The 20,298-nt window shown below is 44.8% G+C and overlaps 2 protein-coding genes across 2 annotated transcripts; both read right to left on the bottom strand.

Moving 5' to 3' along the window:
• Positions 1-628: 628 nt before the first annotated feature.
• Positions 629-19,335, bottom strand: LOC124648931 (UDP-glycosyltransferase 75C1-like). Its single transcript, XM_047188614.1, has 2 exons — positions 17,649-19,335; positions 629-746 (listed from the first exon to the last, which is right to left on the bottom strand). The coding sequence occupies exon 1, from the start codon at positions 19,164-19,166 to the stop codon at positions 17,649-17,651; it is 1,518 nt and encodes a 505-aa protein (XP_047044570.1). The 5' UTR covers positions 19,167-19,335; the 3' UTR covers positions 629-746.
• On the bottom strand, positions 2,730-4,387 carry LOC124647280 (UDP-glycosyltransferase 75C1-like). Its single transcript, XM_047187244.1, has one exon. It carries the CDS (start codon positions 4,233-4,235, stop codon positions 2,730-2,732), a length of 1,506 nt encoding a protein of 501 aa, XP_047043200.1. The 5' UTR covers positions 4,236-4,387.
• Positions 19,336-20,298: the final 963 nt, after the last annotated feature.

The following is a 20,298-nucleotide window of genomic DNA, read 5'->3' on the forward strand; positions in this document are numbered from 1 at the left end:
GCAGCCCGGAAAGATGTCGAGCGGGCGTTTGGCATCCTCCAAGCTCGCTGGGCTATCGTCAGACACCCTGCCAGAGCCTGGGATGTGCAAACTCTGTGGGAGGTGATGACCGCTTGTGTAATCATGCATAACATGATTGTTGAGGTAGAGCGGGATGATTCACTCTTTGATAATGAGGCCAAGGAGAGTTGGTTACTCCTCAAGGTGCTCCAGCATCATTCCAGGAAATTCTTCATGCGCACCATGAAATTCGAGATCTAGCTGTACACAACCAGATTCAGGCTGATTTGGTCGAGCACATGTGGCAGCATGTAGGCAACAATGCTGCAAACAACAATGAGGAAGGAAATCCTGAAGCCTAGAGCATTTGTATCGTTTTTTCATTTTATTTGAATAATACTTTATCCTTGATTACATGGACTATGTAATGTGTAATACATTTTGAGCATTTGAACTATTTTATATATTTTATATAATATTTTTTTACGTTTTTCTAGTGAATTTACAAGAAAAACATACCATAGGGCGCCGCGACCCAAATCTGCCGCGTTGGGCGCAGCGCACGACCCAAACGGACGTGCGGACGCGTCCCAGCGCGTCCGTTTGGATCGCCTGGTTGGAGATGCGCTTAGCTCCTTGCACAAACAAATTTACTACTTGTCGATAATCTCCGGCAGCATTTACACTCAAAATACTGGTAGTATGGTAAAATCGGAACAAACTAAAATGCAGCAGCAGTAACAATTGGTGAAGGTTAATGATGATATTGGTCATTATTTCCAAACAAAAAAAGGTCTAAGGCAAGGGGATCCCCTGTCTCCAATACTGTTTAACATTGTGGTGGATATGCTTGCCATCTTAATTGAACGAGCCAAAGAAGATGGTCAAGTCGGAGGACTAATTCCTCATTTAGTTGAGGGAGGTCTCTCTATACTACAATATGCTGATGATACTATCCTTTTTTTGGAACATGACCTCAACAAAGCCGTCAACATGAAACTAATCTTATGTCTGTTTGAAGAACTCTCGGGACTTAAGATTAATTTTCATAAAAGTGAGATTTTTTGTTTTGGAAAGGCAAAAGAGGAGGAAGACCATTATAAACATATCTTTGGATGTGATGCTGGACAACTCCCTTTTAGATACTTAGGGATTCCGATCCATTACAAGAAACTCAAAAATTCAGATTGGTATCCGGTAGAAACACGGTTTGAGAGTAAATTAGGGTGCTGGAAAGGGAAGTTACTATCCTATGGGGATAGGTTAGTGCTTATTAATTCAGTATTAACTAGCTTACCGATGTTTATGTTGTCTTTCCTACAAATACCCGTTGGGGTAAGGAAACGTTTGGACTTCTATAGATCTAGATTCTTTTGGCAGTCCGATGAAAACAAAAGAAAATACCGGCTTACTAAATGGAATATTGTTTGTCGTCCCAAGGATCAAGGAGGTTTAGGTATTGAAGTTCTGGAAATCAAAAATAGATGTTTATTGAGCAAATGGCTTTTTAAACTCCTAAATGAGGATGGGGTGTGGCAGGAGTTGTTACATAACAAATACCTAAGACGAGAAAACATTATCAGAGGTTCAGCCAAAACCGTCCGACTCTCCATTCTGGAAAGGATTGATGGGTGTCAAACAGGAGTTCTTTTCCAGGGGTTTTTTCAAAGTGGGTAATGGATTGCAGACCCGCTTCTGGGAAGATACCTGGTTAGGCAAGACTCCTTTGGCACAACAATATCCTTCGCTATATAATATTGTTCATCATAAGAATGTCACCGTTGCACAGGTATTAGGCCAATCACCGCTGAGTATTACATTTAGACGAGTATTGATTGGTAATAAATGGAATTTGTGGTTGCAATTATGTAGGAAATTAATGGCTGTGCATTTGAATAATGAGGGAGACCGTTTTATTTGGGAACTGACACCAAATGGTCTGTTTACAGTAAAGTCCATGTACGAAGACCTTATGTGTGACCATACCCCCTTTCTGCGAAAATATCTTTGGAAAGTTAAAATTCCGCTAAAAATTAAGATTTTTATGTGGTTCTTAAATAATAAGGTGTTATTAACTAAGGACAACCTAGCTAAACGTCATTGGAATGGGTGTACAAAATGTGTTTTACTGTAGGGAACAGGAGACCATTCAACACCTTTTTATTGAATGCCCTTTAGCTAAACTCTTATGGCGTACGGTAAATTTTACCTATGATCTTCCACCTCCCACCAATATTACTAATATGTTTGGTAATTGGTTAAATGGAGTTGATAGACAATCTAAAGCATATATCCGTATTGGGGTTTCTGCTTTATGTTGGTCTATTTGGAGGGTCAGGAACGATATAATTTTTAATAACAAACCCTCTTTTCATTTCTTGCAGGTTATCCATATGGTCTCCCATTGGGTTCAGCTGTGGGCCCTGCTCTCTCCGGAGGGACAACGGGATGCTATGGTTACTCGGATGCACACGTCTCCCGATGGTCGCTCGGGATATCTTGTGCTAGGATGGGTTGGCGTCATACTAGAAGGATATGTTGAGTGTCGTCTTAGTATGTTATGTTATTTTTCCGATGGTTGATTGTTGTATCAATCATTGATGTTGCGTGAGTTGTAATACTTTTGCTACCTGTATTTTAATAAAAGGCCGTATGCATCATCATGATGCAGAAGCCGGGGAATACCCCCATTTCGAAAAAAAAAGCAGCAGTAACAATTTCAGCTACCACTAGCGAGGCCTCACGAACTCCCTCAGACTCCGGTCCGACGCTCCGCCGTCTGCTACGGCCGCCCGCGCCTTCTCCTTCCACTCCCCGGCGCGCGCCGTCACCGCCTCCGACATTGCGACCTCCACGCACCTCGTCAGCTCCCGTGCCTCCAGTACACCGTCCTCCGAGCGCGCCGCCGCGCGGACACCGACGCCCAGCACCCGATCCACGAGCCACGCGTTCGTCCCCTGGTCCGAGTACTGCGGCACCGCCACCGTGGGCACGCCGCACGCCACGCTCTCCAGCGTCGAGTTCCACCCGCAGTGGGTCACGAAGCAGCCCACTGACGGGTGCGACAGCACGCGCGCCTGGTCGCACCACTCCACCACCTTGCCGCCGCCGCCGCCCGTGGCCGCTGCGAGGAGTTCCTTGATCGCGTCGTCGTCGCCCTGCTCCCTGCAGTTGTTTTTCCGTAGCACCCAGAGGAACGGCTTGTCGGCCTGCCTCATGGCGTCCGCTATCTCGGCGACCTGCGTCTTGCTCATCACCGACGTGCTCCCGAACGAGATGTACACCACCGACTTGGCTGGCATCGTATCGAGCCAGTGGAGGTACTCTGCTGTATCGTGCTCGAACAGGTCGTTGGGGCTCTCGCCGTTGTCGCCGCCATGAAGGAACGAGAGCACGGGGCCGACGGTGATGACTTCGACATGAGGCCTCAGGGACGCCAGCGCGTCTCGCTCCATGGCGTCGAACGTGTTGGCGAGGACGTAAGTCGGCGGCTTCCCGGAGTCTCCGTCGCGCTCCAGCGCGTCGATGAGCTCCCGGAACTCGGTTATCGCGCAGGCAAAGGGGTCGTCATCCGAGGTGACGGCGAGGAAGGACGGCAGGTCGCGGAACATGAGCGGCGGGAGGCCCGGGATGCGCACCTCGGCGGTCGGATCACGCGACGCCGCGGCCGCCACCACGGCCTCCCGGCTGCCTCGGAAGTAGTGGTAGTACGCGGCGAGCGCGGTGGCCGGCTGGATCCAGAACACGGCCACGGTCGCCACGCCGTGCTCCCGCGCGACGACCGCCACCCACGGCAGCAGCAGGGTGTACACGGCGCAAGTGACGGGGCGTCCCCGGTCGCCGAGGCGCCGGAGAAGCCCGGACAGAGTGCGCGCGCCCTCCAGCCTGATCTGCAGCATGTAGCGCGCGTAGTCGTCGGTGGCGCGGTCGAACCCGCCGTCGTAGCCGTCGGAGTAGGCGGCGTACGCGATCCCGACTTCTTCCTCTCGTATCTCCTCGCCGTCCGCGCCCGCCGCTGTGGCCTCGGGGAACATTTTCCGGAAGGCCGAGACCGGCATGCATATGGTGACGCGCGCCTCGCCGCCGTCGGCCGCGCGTACGAGGCGGCGAGCGAGGTGGCGCGCCGGGGTGATGTGGCCCTGCGCCGGGTACGTCACGATAAGGAAGTGCGGCGGCGGCTGCTGCTTCTCCTCGGCCGCAGCGCACTCGTCCTGCCGACGCTCCATTGGCAGCATCGTGTTTGAGCTCACACGAGTTTGGCCTTGGCCAAGCGTGCTTTGGCGCGGGGAATAGGAGTGAGTCGACTCGACTCGATACAGGGTAAGATTCTTCTGCTACTGATGGTGATGGCGATCTGCTCTGCTTTTCTGGTTGGTCTTATCTTATCCATTCTGGGTAGACCCAGAATTCGATTGATCTGATGGATTTCTCTGCTTTTGAAGGTGTGGTGGTGTTCTTGGATTCGGATGGTGCATGTTCGCAAATGAGCCAACAAAAAAAATACTACTACTAGCTCCGTCTATAAAAACATATCGAAAATTTGTGTGAATTCAAATGTATCTACATACTATTTAGTGTATAGATACATTCGAATTTAGATGAACCTCTTGACACCAATCATAGACACAGGGAGCATCAGAAACCACCCTATTGGGGTCGCAGCTGCATAAATTACCTTTTTTATTATATTTTCAGAAACCATCAATATGTTGAACATATGTTCTGAACAACTCTAATGTATTACCCAGATTGTGCAAAAGAGATGAATTAAGTAATATGCACAACTGTAATGAATAATGTTGTAAACATAGAACGATCGAATGATACCCGAGGATCAAATCTTCCAATGCCTCGGGTTCTCCAGATAACACATGTCTCATTTTTCATTGGAAAAATCCCACGGTTTGCTTATATGTAGCAAAGAAATTTGATTTTGCTTATATGAGTAAAAAAGGGTTCGCGCACAAAATAAACAAAAAAGATAGAACTTGTTCGAAACCTCGTAGGAAAAAAATATATGATATCGTTGAAAAGCCAACTTCACCGAAGACAACATCAGATATCTCGTAACCAAAGTTTTTAACTATTGTAGCAAAACACAAAAAATTCTAACAAGTTTCTACATAAATGCAAATCCACTGAAACATATGGTGCAAAACAACATAACGGTTATAAAAAAATGTTCTCATGATGCAAACCAAAAAGAACTATTATAGCAGCGTTGTCGTGTCCTGGCATCCCTACGCCTCGACATTGTGTGATGCCATGCCCTACCAATACCGTGCATCGTCGTTGGCAGCGGTGCTGCCGTACGTGCCTTGGTAGCACCGCGCATTGACACCAACAGAAGGGTCGTTGTGCCCTAGCAGCACTATGTTGGCTAGCAGGGTGATGGGGTTTGTGAGGAGCACGGTTGCCGTCGATGGCACGTGACTAGGGGCAGGGCATGTTGTGGGCTAAGGAATCTGTTCATAGAAGTTAACGGGAACAAGAGAGGTAGGAGAAAGAAATGAGGAACGAGAGAAGACGAACACGTGAGTGAAGACCTGGACGATGGATCGTCCTAGAAAACATGGGTTTGTTATAATTCTCAATGGACTGAAAATGAACTTAATTCTCCGGTGATGTGGTTAAATTTATGTTACAACCCTTGTTTGTAGTCATGAGGCTAAGAATGAACATGAAATTTAATGATAGCATGGCTTCATCTATATCTTCGGTCGATCATTCATGATGTAGAAATTCGAGCTGAACTTTGTGTCAGCTCGATATGACGTGTTCATGAGCTGCCCGTCGCAATCTCGACACGGAGGGCCCGTTCGCCGGGCAAGGTCGCTGTATTGCGCTGTGGACACGTACGCACAAGTCAAAAAATCTATACCACGTGCCTCTTTGAGCACATGGCTGCAGGACCAAAACCAAGGCACGCAAGTACTACCCGCAGAGACGTGCTCATGAGCTGGAGTACTGTGACCGGTTTGGTTGCCCGCACTCTGCATGCGACCCTAGCAAGCACGGCACGAGAGCCGCCACACATGGGCAAGTTTTTCATCTTCTACTATGAAACTAGTCAAACTACCGGCGACGAAAACGAGTAAACTCAGAAATGAGAGGCCCACATCCCGATAGAGATGACCCATTTTCACAATCCTTCCAGTTCCAGTTCAGCTCGTGGAGGTGCTATATGCCGACCAGTGCGGCTTGGAACTCGGGCCGCACACCGGAGACTGGTGTGGCGGGCTAGCCCGCACTCCCTTATGTTTTTTTTCTTTTTTTCTTATCACTTTCCAATTTTAATTTTTGTTTCTTTTTGGTATTTTTAAAAATATGAAATTTATTAAATCTTACATATTTTAGATCTTACTATTCCATTAAAAAATGATTAGAGCAAATTAAAAATTTAAACATTTTAAAATTTTAATATTTTATATATCTAATTATTTCAAATTTTAATATTTTCGTGCATATTTTCTTGATCTGAACATTTTTTGAATCTAAATATTTTTAGAATTTGATTTTCTAAAAATTATAAAAAATAAGAAGAGAAAATAAAATAACGCAAAAGGAAAACAAAAAACCCGATGAAAGAAAGAAACCCGCACCACAAAATTGAAACAAAAACACAACAAAACAACCCAATAATTGGTATGGTTTTTCTTTTCCTTTTATTCTTTTTAGATGAAAAATATTTAAATCAGGAAGATTCTAAAATCTTGAAAATGCGTAAACTTAAAATAAGTTTAGATATAAAAAATATTCAACATTCAAAAAGTACTGGACAACATTTCTTGTTATCTCTATGTGGATATAAACCAAGTTGTAATCTCTCCGACTCTGATTAGTGACATAGAGAAGAAGAGAAGATTTTGTCTATTTTAGCAGATAAGATAGCAGCAGAAGACATTTTCTCCATTCCTGCTTGAGCCGGATGGAATGCTCTGGGCAGTTTCGGTTCATATATATCCGTAGTTGGGATTCGTCGTTTCTTGGTAGTTGCCGCAATCACTTCAAGTTTCCTGATAAAAAATGTATTCCAACAAGGAAGAAGGATTTTCAATGCCGGATAAAAAACATATGTCTACATAGCACCTTTGCTAAGTACTCTATGGTGTTGGTGTTTTAGCAGATTTGTTGATAAAAAATTAATCGTTTATTTCCGAGTGCTTTGTCATTCCCTTTCTTTTTAATTATTGCTTTGCGAGGAATACAATTTATTGTGACATGTCCAAATTTAGCCCCTTTCAATCCTTTTACTTAGCACGGGAAGGGAAAAAGAAAGAAAAGATAGATTGGGTTGAACCTCGGAATCATAATTTTTTTGGTAAATTATATTTTGGGAAAAATAAATTTAATTTAAATAAAATGGTATCCATGCTAATTGAGGCCTCGAAAATCAGAGCATAGAGAAAAATCAGGTTGCTAATTAAATAAAAGAATTTCGATGCAAAATCTTTGCTGCTACCTCTATCCCAAAGCTTAAGGCTTATATTATTTTTAGAAAATCAAATTATATCAAGTTTGAGTAATTTTTACGATAAATCATTAACATGCAAAATACAAAATTATTATTATTAAATAGATAATTAAATGCATTTTTTTTGTATCTACAAAATATTATATTTGTTAAAAGATTGATCTAAAATTTTGGTCAAACTTAGTTTGATTTTTCAAAACAAATATAAGCCTTATGTTTTGAAATGGAGGTGCTAACATACCCTAGGCAGGCTCCTACTATGACCGAACCATGTGTGCAACGGCGGAGCCAGGAAATAAGCATAAGGGGGGCTGGGTATTGAGCACAACTCTAAAACGCAAAAAAAATGTATGGAATATATATGTTTTTCCATTGACCGTTTCAAAATATATAGCACTATGCCCCATTAGACACTGATAAAATTATAGACATCTACAAATAGGTATCATGGAAGCAAAATATGATTTGGATAGCTGGGAAGTAACAATTTTCAGTTGAATTGTACGTGGCGTTTCATCGTATTGATCTCATAAGTAGTTCGTTCTAAAGAGAGGCTAACTTCTGACGAGCGGAGCGAGACCCGTCACCGGTAGGCTTGCGAAGGGGGGTGCGGGGGGCGGCAGTCCCCGCGGTACGGATCGATGCCATCGTCTATATATACCTCTTGTAAACCGCCGTCTAGGGTTTATCAGATTATAAGATATCCCACGGCGTTTGTAAACACTCCCCGATAAAGTGAAGTTTTGCTGGCTAGCGTCCATGATTTTTTCCCCTTCTAAGTTGGAAGGGGTTTTCCACGTTAAAATCTTATGTCCCCTGTGTGTGTTTCTTTATTGTTCTTTGTTATTTGCTTATCACGTTTGTAACAAGTGGTATCAGAGCCCAGGTTTCAACTTGGGTTTGCGATATGTCTTCCTTGAAGTTCGATCTACCGCAGCTGGATTACACCACGAGATTTTCTCTGTGGCAAGTGAAGATGAGTGCGATCCTTACCCAATCTTCTGATCTGGATGAAGCTCTTGATGGTTTTGGCAAGAAAGATGCCAAGACCTGGACCGAACATGAAAATAGGAAAGATCGTAAGGCATTCTCTTTAATTCAGTTTCATCTATCCAACAATATCTTGCATGAAGTGCTAGCTGAGAATCCGCAGCGGCGCTATGGTTGAAACTGGAATCGATCTGCATGTCCAAAGATCTAATCAGTAAGATGCACGTGAAGATGAAGTTGTTCTCGCACAAGCTGCAAGAAGGTGCGTCGGTGATGAACCACCTATCGATCTTTAGAGAGATCATTTCTGATTTGCTATCCATGGAGGTAAGTTATGAGGATGAGGATCTAGCTCTTATACTGTTAGTCTCATTGTCTAATTCTTTTGCGAATTTTCGAGACACCTTGGTATACAGCCGTGATGAACTAACCCTTGCCGAAGTTTATGAGACCCTCCAGCAGAGGGAAAAGATGCAATATATGGAGCAGGCAGAAGGTTCGTCATCTAAGGTAGAGGCACTGCAGGTCCGAGGCAGGACCAAGAACAGAAATAACAACTACAACAGAGATAAGAGCAAGACCGACAGAGGTCGCTCAATGTTCAAGGGACGAGATGGTAAGTTCTGCAAGTATTGTAAAAAAACTAACCACAATATTGATGATTGTTGGAAGTTGCAGAACAAAGAGAAAAGAAACGGTACTTACCAACCGAAAAACAAATCTGATGGTGATGGTAAGGCCGCTGTTGTTTCCAGTGATAATTCTGATGGCGATTGCCTAGTTGTGTTTGTTGGTTGTGTTTCTGATAATGATGAGTGGATCCTTGATTCTACATGTTCGTTTCATATTTGCTGTAACAAAGACTGGTTCACTTCTTATGAGTTTGTGCAGAGTGGTGATTTTGTGCGTATGGGAGATAACAACCCACGTGAGATCGTGGGCATTGGCTCCGTTCAGATCAAGATGCATGATGGCATGACACGTACTCTGACAGATGTGAGATACATACCTGGCATGGCCAGAAATCTGATCTCTCTCAGTACCCTTGATGTTGATGGGTACAAACACTCCGGTTCCCGCCGAGTTCTGAAGGTATCAAAAGGTTCACTCGTTCATATGATAGGTGATATGAATTCTGCAAAGTTATATGTTCTTAGAGGTAGCACTTTGTCTGGTATTGCTGCTGCTGTTATTCCTGATGAGCATGATAAAACTAATCTGTGGCATATGAGCCTTGGACATATGAGTGAACATGGCACGACAGAATTACACATGAGAGATTTGCTAGATGGCTACAATTTGAGTAAGTTTGAGTTCTGTGAGCACTGCATTTTTGGTAAGCATAAGAGAGTTAAATTCAATGCTTCCGTTCATACCATCAAAGGGATTTTTGATTATGTGCATGCTAATGTGTGGGGACCTTCCCGCAAGACTTCTCTTGGTGGTGCAAATTACATGCTTACCACTACTGCAGAATTGCTTATAGCCTCAAGGTTATTAGTGACAGGCAAAAACAAGCCTGTCACTGGTAAACCTACTAGTGACAGGCAGGTAAATGGCCGTCACTGGTATTTTGTAGCAGTGACGGGCACCCTAAATGCCAGTCACTAGTATTTTTTTCAAATTACTTATTGAATGATCATACTTACTAGTGACAGGCTCTTATTTATGCCCGTCACATGTATAAATTTTAGTGGGCAAAATAGGTATAGTATACTTCTTCTATAATAAGATTATCTGAATATTCCGGCGTCTTTCGCGCTAGTAAGCAGATGCCCGACGCTCATCCAGCTTGTCTCGACACATGTCCGCCTACCTCCATGACCTATGCTACCGCTACTAGAGCTAGCTCGTAGTCAGACTTGTGGATTCATTGGAGCTAGAGATAGCCAGCAAGATGATTGCATGCGCGGTTAATAAAAGCTAGGCTCCTGGATCGATTGGAACTGCAGTTAGCAAGATGTGGATGCGCTGGTAAAGTATGGTCGCGCTAACCCAGTTTTCAGGGATCAGCTATAACCACCATGGCATCCCGTCAAAAGTGTAAACTAGATGGTTGGATTTCTTTGTTCTCACCAAACCGATAGCCTCCTCCTCGATTTTTTTTCTCCACAAACCGACCGCCCCCGATTCGTACCAGGCACATGAGAGGCGATCCCTCAAAACCAAAGGCAGAGGAGAGGCGAGTTAGGGTTCCCGCAGCCGCCGAACTCCGGCAACCGGCCGGCCGACTCCAGCGCCGCCTCGCTTCGGAAATGCTCCCATGCGCCTCTCCCCTCGGAGGAACTCCACATCCCGTCCCGGCCCGCTCGGCCCCGACGCGTATCTCGCCCCAAATTGGAGCGCCGTCGCACCGATTGACCACGTTGCTGCACTGACGGACCGCTCTGCCGCGCCGATTGAACGTGGTAATCATATTCCACCTCCCTTCTCCTTCTCCCTCCTCTTTTCTCCTCCTAGCACTCCTTTTCCTGGTCCCCTGCTCATATATTTCGTTTTCTTATTTAATATGTGAATTGCATCTTGCAATTGGGATGTGTATCTAGGATCGCTGCTTGTACTGGTTGTTCTGTGTACGGATTTTGATTGGTTATTGCTATATAGATAAGGTATCAAGATTGCTCTCAAACTTTTTGTAAAAATGGTTGCATGAGTATGGTGTGTTATAATTTCCAGCAAGTTATGATATTATATTTTGTAACCACCATATGCTTTCTTCTTTGCTTCAATTCACAGGTTGCAAAGTTCCATCTCCAATGCAATAAAACAAGTGAAGTTTTGTAGGATTCCTACTACCTTGTAAAAGGAATGTTCGTAATCATACCTTGTATATAGTGTAAGATGTATTTTAAATGTGTATAGTGTAGGATGTATTTTGTGTTTCGTATTTGCATCTGTGTCACTAACTCACTATATGTAAGTGCAGACGTTTCATTTTTCCAGAGTTGTTACTGCATACCTTCAAAGGTATGACAGCCCCTCAGATTATCAATGGATCTAGATAATGAGCACGGCCAGGTAAAGATCTCTGAATATTTTCTTGTTCAGGTTACTTATGATGATAATCACTATTGCTCAAATCTCACAGTAAATTTATCTCCTGATTATTCTATTTTTATATGGAGGATATTATTAAGATGTCAAAAAAGTTCCTACATGCAAATTCCTTAGACAACTGGTAGGCCTTCCTAGAATGGTAACAATCGTCAAGGGCATGCAAGCGTTCAGCAGTTTATCAAATCTAGATCATATATTAGACAAGTATATGGTGCCACTCTTAAGCCATTTATCTGCATATTTCCTTATTATTTTTGTTCTCTAATGCTGGTTTGATTTCATAGGGTGTTCTTGTACGCATGTTGTCAAATCACAAACGTGGCTGCAAAGAAGGCTGTTACAATGACATGCAATGTGTGGTAGTTCTGATAGATCGAACAAGCCAAGGTAAACCAATCATTAGTTTTATATTCTTATTTGTATAGTCACTCTAACCATTTTATATGAACAAATAACTATGAAGAAGTAAACTATGAACAACATAATTGAATCTATTGGCTGTGTACTCCATTTTCCCAATCTTACTGTACGCCTTTGTTTATTTTGCTAGAATGTGCGTTCAAGCAGTTTACTATCATTTTTGTACTCCCTCCGATACATATTACTTGACACTAATATAGATGTATCTAGACATATTTTAATTATAGATACATCTATTTTAGTGGCAAGTAATATGAGCTGGAGGAAGTAAATGTTGTTGTTTTAGACTGAGCATTTCCTGCTATGCCATGTGAGCAATATGTAAACCTTATAATTGTAAAATTATGGTCCCGCCTTTTGACATATTTACTAGGTGGGTATATCCCATTTAGAAGTTTTTAAGCAAATATGTAGTAAACTCAGTATACCCTTCCTACCATTTTTTTTCTATTTCCATTATAACAATTGCTATTTATTTTGCAGGCCTAAACGATGAGTACCCAGAAGATCAGAAGATCAACAATGACTTCACCTATATATAGATATTAGCTCCGAGCATGTCCAATGGCAAAATATTATAAAGAATGTACGTAGAATTAGTTACAAAATATGTTGCATCGTGTGTTTTTGTTGAATTTTATTTGATATTCTGCCTACTTGATACTATACTGTACCATCTTGTTATTGCATATTAATTTGTTGAAAAATGCTTCTAATTTTTTTAATACCGAAATTCATACTAGTGACAGGCATTATAATGGGCCAGTCACTATATACACTTACTAGTGACGGGCAAACCTGCCTGTCACTAGTAATGTATATACCAGTGACAGCATACTAGTGACGGGCAGCTTATTTGAAACAAACACAAGGATGAATCGGTGCAGCAAAACTCACATAAAAGACATATTGAAAGCATTATAAGACTCTACACCGTCTTCCTTGTTGTTCAAACTCAATACTAGAAATTATCTAGACCTTAGAGAAACCAAATATGCAAACCAAATTTTAGCATGCTCTATGTATTTCTTCATTAATGGGTGCAAAGCATATGATGCAAGAGCTTAAACATGAGCACAACAATTGCCAAGTATCACATTACCCAAAACATTTATAGCAATTACTACATGTATCATTTTCCAATTCCAACCATATAACAATTTAACGAAGGAGAAACTTCGCCATGAATACTATGAGTAGAAACCAAGGACATATTTGTCCATATGCTACAGCGGAGTGTGTATCTCTCCCATAAAGTGAATGCTAGGATCCATTTTATTCAAACAAAACAAAAACAAAAACAAACCGACGCTCCAAGAAAAAGCACATAAGATGTGGCCGAATAAAAATGTAGTTTCAGGGGAGGAACCTGATAATTTGTTGATGAAGAAGGGGATGAAGCTTAGACGCTTGAGTCTTCTTGATATATGCAGGGGTGAACCACCGGGTGCATCCCCAAGCTTAGAGCTTTCACTCTCCTTGATCATGTTGCATCATACTCCTCTCTTGATCCTTGAAAACTTCCTCCACACCAAAATCGAAACAACTCATTAGAGGGTTAGTGCACAATATAAATTGACATATTCAGAGGTGACACAATCATTCTTAACACTTCTGGACATTGCATAATGCTACTGGACATTAGTGGATCAAAGAAATTCATCCAACATAGCGAAAGAGGCAATGCGAAATAAAAGGCAGAATCTGTCAAAACAGAACAGTTCGTATTGACGAATTTTAAAATGGCACCAGACTTGCTCAAATGAAAATGCTCAAATTGAATGAAAGTTGCGTACATATCTGAGGATCATGCACGTAAATTGGCATAATTTTCTGAGCTTCCTGGTGGGCTCAGATTCGTGACAGCAAAGAAATCTGGAACTGCGCAGTAATCCAAATCTAGTACTTACTTTTCTATCAACGGCTTAACTTGGCACAACAAAACTCAAAACTAAGATAAGGAGAGGTTGCTACAGTAGTAAACAACTTCCAAGACACAAAATAAAAACAAAGTATTGTAGGTAAAAACATGGGTTGTCTCCCATAAGCGCTTTTCTTAACGCCTTTCGCCTAGGCGCGAAAGTGTGTATCAAGTATTATCGAAGGGTGGTGCATTCTCAGCGAGGTGTGGAGTTTTCTCAACTAGGCATATTATATTAGATACATAAGTTTTAGCATCTCCCTTTTCATTAGTCTTAGGTGTGCTACTCTCATCAAACAAATTTTCAGGAACAAGCCAAGCATAGTTATGTTCTAGTGCATCATTCATAGCTAGGAGTTTACATGGTATTGGTGCTTTGATCTCCCCACCATCATTAGCATTATTAGTGTACCTTATCCTATCCATATCCATTTTTTCAAGGAGGCTAACAAAATTAGTATGAGAACCAAGCATATTAAATTTAGCAAAGACCTTTCTAGCCTCTCTTGCTAGACCACCAAATTCTCTAAGAAGGGTTTCTAAAACAAAATCTTTCTTTTCCCCTTCTTCCATATCACTAAGTGTGAAAAACATATGTTGGATTATAGGATTGAGATTAACAAATTTGGTTTCCAACAAGCGAACTAAATGCGAGGCAGCAATTTCATAAGTAGGCGCAAGGTCTACCAAGTGTCTATCCTCAAAATCATCAATAGTACTAACATGGTTGAAGAATTCTTCTATATTATTTCTCCCAACTATAGACCCACGTCCTACCGGTATGTTCTTTGTGGTAAAATTAAAAGGAAACATGATGAAATAAGTAAAGTAAATGCTAGTAACTAAATTTTTTTGTGTTTTCAATATAGCAAACAAGATAGTAAATAAAGTAAAACTAGCAACTAATTTTTTTGTATTTTGATTTAGTGCAGCAAACAAAGTAGTAAATAAAATAAAGCAAGACAAAAACAAAGTAAAGAGATTGAGAAGTGGAGACTCCCCTTGCAGCGTGTCTTGATCTCCCCGGCAACGGCGCCGTAAAAGAGCTTGATGGCGTGTATTTCACACGTTCGTTGGGCAACCCCAAGAGGAAGGTATGATGCGCACAGCAGCAAGTTTTCCCTCGGAAAGAAACCAAGGTTTATCGAACCAGGAGGAGCCAAGAAGCACGTTGAAGGTTGATGGCGGCGGGATGTAGTGCGGCGCAACACCGCAGATTCCGGCGCCAACGTGGAACCCGCACAACACAACCAAAGTACTTTGCCCCAACGAAACAGCTGAGGTTGTCAATCTCACCGGCTTGCTGTAACAAAGAATTAACCGTATTGTGTGGAAGATGATTGTTTGCAGAGAAAACAAGTAAAAACAAGTATTGCGATGAGATTGTATTTCAAGAAAGAGAATTGGACCGGGGTCCACAGCTCACTAGAGGTGTCTCTCCCATAAGACGAACAGCATGTTGGGTGAACAAATTACAGTTGGGCAATTGACAAATAAAGAGAGCATGACCATGCACATACATATCATGATGAGTATAGTGAGATTTAATTGGGCATTACGACAAAGTACATAGACCGCCATCCAACCGCATCTATGCCTAAAAAGTCCACCTTCGAAGTTATCATCCGAACCCCCTCCAAGTATTAAGTTGCAAAGCAACAGTACAATTGCATTAAGTATGGTGTGTAATGTAATCAACAACTACATCCTTAGACATAGCATCAATGTTTTATCCCTAGTGGCAACAAGCACAACACAACCTTAGAACTTTCTCGTCATCGTCCTGGTGTCAATGCGGACATGAACCCACTATCGAGCATAAGTACTCCCTCTTGGAGTTAAAAGCATCTACTTGGCCAGAGCATCTACTAATAACGGAGAGCATGCAAGATCATAAACAACACATGTATAACTTTGATAATCAACATAACAAGTATTCTCTATTCATCGGATCCCAACAAACGCAACATATAGAATTACATATAGATGATCTTGATCATGATAGGCAGCTCCCAAGATCCGACAATGATAGCACAATGGGGAGAAGACAACCATCTAGCTACTGCTATGGACCCATAGTCCAGGGGTAGACTACTCACTCATCACTCCGGAGGCGACCATGGCGGTGTAGAGTCCTCCGGGAGATGATTCCCCTCTCCGGCAGGGTGCCGGGGGCGATCTCCGTGATCCCCCGAGATGGGATCGGCGGCGACGGCGTCTCGCAATGTTTTCCGTATCGTGGCTCTCGTACTGGGGGTTTCGTCACGGAGGCTTTAAGTAGGCGGAAGGGCAAGTCGAGAGGCGGCACGGGGGGCCCACACCACAGGGCCGCGCGGCCAAGGGGGGGGCCGCGCCGCCCTAGGGTTTGGCCACCCCGTGGCCCCTCTTCGTCTCGTCTTCGGTCTTCTGGAAGCTTCGTGAGAAAATAGGCCTCTGGGCTTTTATTTCGTCCAATTCCGAGAATATTTCTTTACTAGGATTTCGAAACCAAAAACAGCAGAAAACAAGAACTAGCACTTCGGCATCTTGTTAATAGGTTAGTTCCAGAAAATGCACGAATATGACATAAAGTGTGCATAAAACATGTAGATAACATCAATAATGTGGCATGGAACACAAGAAATTATCGATACGTTGGAGACGTATCACGGAGCAGCAGGATCTACCCTCTCCCGGAGTAGGAGAGGACTTTCGCCTCCGCCGCCACCTCTGTAAATCGTGGGAAAAATATGGCGTAGGTTTTTCAAGCGAAACGGAGCCGTCTGTAAAAAGGGAGAGAGTAGGTGATGCTCGAGGTGCAAACGAGCCTGGGTGACGCAACCTATAGGTGGGACCGCGCTATCTGGGATCTATTGGACCTCGTATCTCCCCCCGCGTGCTTCTTTCTCTCATAGTCCTTCTCCTGGTGAAAAACTCATGTAGTATTCCCCCCTAATTTTTGGATTTCAAAAGGTCCCTAAAACAACAAATACAAAAAAAAAGGTTTTTTGCCTCCCAGAAATTAAATACCAATGAAGAGGAACTTGTAGGAAAATCATGTAAATTATCTAAAAATGCCTAATAATTGGGTAATGGTTGGATCTAAGAGAGCCCGTATATAATGATGTCATCTTCCTCCTCGAGCTATCACGACTTCCACTCTTTTCCTCCATTGTTCTCAAGCTCAAATTCCACGAGTCTCTCTCCCCAACCAACTAATCAACCTCATACTTGGGAAATCAAATGCGGAGACCTTGATCTACACTTCCACCAAAAGAAACTCGAACCCTCTGATCCTCTCGTGGATTTACGAACCCTAGAATTCCTCTTTTAGGATTCCTTGATCAAGAAGTTGTGTAGAGGCTAGCTTGGTGTTGTACTAGCTCTAAATGATGTTGGGAGCCTCCGATGTTATGGAGACTTACCCGAACGCTTTGTCAATGTCCGCCGCCTCGATCGGCTTGCTTAGTGGAGAAGTTGGCATAACTTTGTGGTGTGATCACTGAGGAATAGTGTGACGCCTTTGTGGCAGTTAGCAACCTTCGTGGTGCATACCTTCACAAGGTAGACATATTTTTGTTGGAAAGGAAGTACGGGAATCAATCCTCACGTCTCCTCTCCGCCATAGGCTTGGTTGTTTCGTTCCCTTCATTTTTTTTCTTTGTTGTTCCTAGCTCTTGTACTTGTTAGCTCCTTGCACAAACAAATTTACTACTTGTCGATAATCTCCAGCATTTACACTCAAAATACTGGTAGTATGGTAAAAATAAAATCGGAACAAACTAAAATGCAGCACCAGTGACAATTTTAGCTACCACTAGCGATCCGCCTCACGAACTCCCTCAGACTCCGGTCCGACGCTCCGCCGTCTGCTACGGCCGCCCGCGCCTTCTCCTTCCACTCCCCGGCGCGCGCCGTCACCGCCTCCGACATTTCGACCTCCACGCACCTCGTCAGCTCCCGTGCCTCCAGTACACCGTCCTCCGAGCGCGCCGCCGCGCGGACACCGACGCCCAGCACCCGATCCACGAGCCACGCGTTCGTCCCCTGGTCCGAGTACTGCGGCACCGCCACCGTGGGCACGCCGCACGCCACGCTCTCCAGCGTCGAGTTCCACCCGCAGTGGGTCACGAAGCAGCCCACTGACGGGTGCGACAGCACGCGCGCCTGGTCGCACCACTCCACCACCTTGCCGCCGCCGCCGCCCGTGGCCGCCGCGAGGAGTTTCTTGATCGCGTCGTCGTCGCCCTGCTCCCTGCAGTTGTTTCTCCGTAGAACCCAGAGGAACGGCTTGTCGGCCTGCTTCATGGCGTCCGCTATCTCGGCGACCTGCGTCTTGCTCATCACCGACGTGCTCCCGAAGGAGATGTACACCACCGACTTGGCTGGCATCGTATCGAGCCAGTGGAGGTACTCTGCTGTATCGTGCTCGAACAGGTCGTTGGGGCTCTCGCCGTTGTCGCCGCCATGAAGGAACGAGAGCACGGGGCCGACGGTGATGACTTCGACATGAGGCCTCAGGGACGCCAGCGCATCTCGCTCCATGGCGTCGAACGTGTTGGCGAGGACGTAGGTTGGCGGCTTCCCGGAGTCGCCGTCGCGCTCCAGCGCGTCGATCAGCTCGCGGAACTCCGTTATCGCGCAGGCAAAGGGGTCGTCATCCGAGGTGACGGCGAGGAAGGACGGCAGGTCGCGGAACATGAGCGGTGGGAGGCCCGGGATGCGCACCTCGGCGGTCGGGTCGCGCGACGCCGCGGCCGCCACGACGGCCTCCCGGCTGCCACGGAAGTAGTGGTAGTACGCGGCGAGCGCGGTGGTCGGCTGGATCCAGAACACGGCGACGGTCGCCACGCCGTGCTCCCGCGCGACGGCCGCCACCCACGGCAGCAGCAGCGTGTACACGGCGCACGTGACGGGGCGCCCGCGGTCGCCGAGTCGACGGAGAAGCCCGGACAGCGTGCGCGCGCCCTCCAGCCTGACCTGCAGCATGTAGCGCGCGTAGTCGTCGGTGGCGCGGTCGAACCCGCCGTCGTAGCCGTCGGAGTAGGCGGCGTACGCGATCCCGCCTTCTTCCTCTCGTATCTCCTCGCCGTCCGCGCCCGCCGCGGTGGCCTCGGGGAACATTTTCCGGAAGGCCGAGACCGGCATGCATATGGTGACGCGCGCACCGCCGCCGTCGGCCGCGTGCACGAGGCGGCGAGCGAGGTGGCGCGCCGGGGTGATGTGGCCCTGCGCCGGGTACGTCACGATAAGGAAGTGCGGCGGCGGCTGCTGCTTCTCCTCGGCCGCAGCGCACTCGTCCTGCCGACGCTCCATTGGCAGCATCGTGTTTGAGCTCACACGAGTTTGGCCTTGGCCAAGCGTGCTTTGGCGCGGGGAATAGGAGTGAGTCGACTCGACTCGATACAGGGTAAGATTCTTCTGCTACTGATGGTGATGGCGATCTGCTCTGCTTTTCTGGTTGGTCTTATCTTATCCATTCTGGGTACACCTAGAATTCGATTGATCTGATGGATTTCTCTGCTTTTGAAGGTGTGGTGGTGTTCTTGGATTCAGATAGTGCATGTTCGCAAATGAGCCAAAAAATAAAAATCAGAAACCATCAACTATTGGGGTCGCAGTTGCATAAATTATTTGTTTTTCTCACATACTTCAAATCTGAGGAGATGTTATCTAGCTTTGAAAACACTATATAATTTTTCAACATTCAAATTGGCCATGACTACATTTCTATTGCTAAATTCTGGGTTGCAAATAAAAAATATCCAGTTTTAAACTCTGTTTGTGTTGCCACTCTTTGGTGTATTTGGAAATTTTGTAGTTAGATGATCTTTAATGGGCAACTATGGCTTAATTTGCATCAGATTCTTCGAATAATTCTGCTATCGATCAGGCGATGGAAGATCATTTTCAAGGATGCCATGCTTCCCCTCGTCGACCGCTTCTGCGAGCATGTGCTAAAGGAATTATCGATGAACTTCAGCATCACGGGTGGCTAACTAAAGCTCACCCTCGCCAAGGCTATTGCACTTCCCCTCCATCGGCCAAGAAGAAGGCGCTACCTGGCACATGGACCACCCCTACTTCGACCCTGGAAGCGGCATCGTGCATCTCCCCTACATTTGCCGAAGCTTGAACGCTTATGTACCTTTCTCGGAGATGCCCTAGGACTTCTGAAAGTGTTCTTGGATAGTTGTTTTTTTTTGCGATAATCTTTTTTTTTTGCGATAAGTTCTTGGATAGTTGTTGCTGCTGTTTGCAAACATTTTAATTTTAGACATGCCCACTGATGATACGTGGACTGCAATGCCGCATCATCAGCCCCTAGCGAATCTCAGTCGTTAGATATACTTTTTATCAACTTAATTTGAGATTTGAACAGACTTGCAACCTAGCACACAAATATTTATTGGTCTGTGCAAAAAAAGATAAATGAAGTATTTTGGCAATGCCAGCA

This window comes from Lolium rigidum, chromosome 4 (assembly GCF_022539505.1).
Source record: "Lolium rigidum isolate FL_2022 chromosome 4, APGP_CSIRO_Lrig_0.1, whole genome shotgun sequence".
Taxonomy (NCBI): Eukaryota; Viridiplantae; Streptophyta; class Magnoliopsida; order Poales; family Poaceae; genus Lolium; species Lolium rigidum.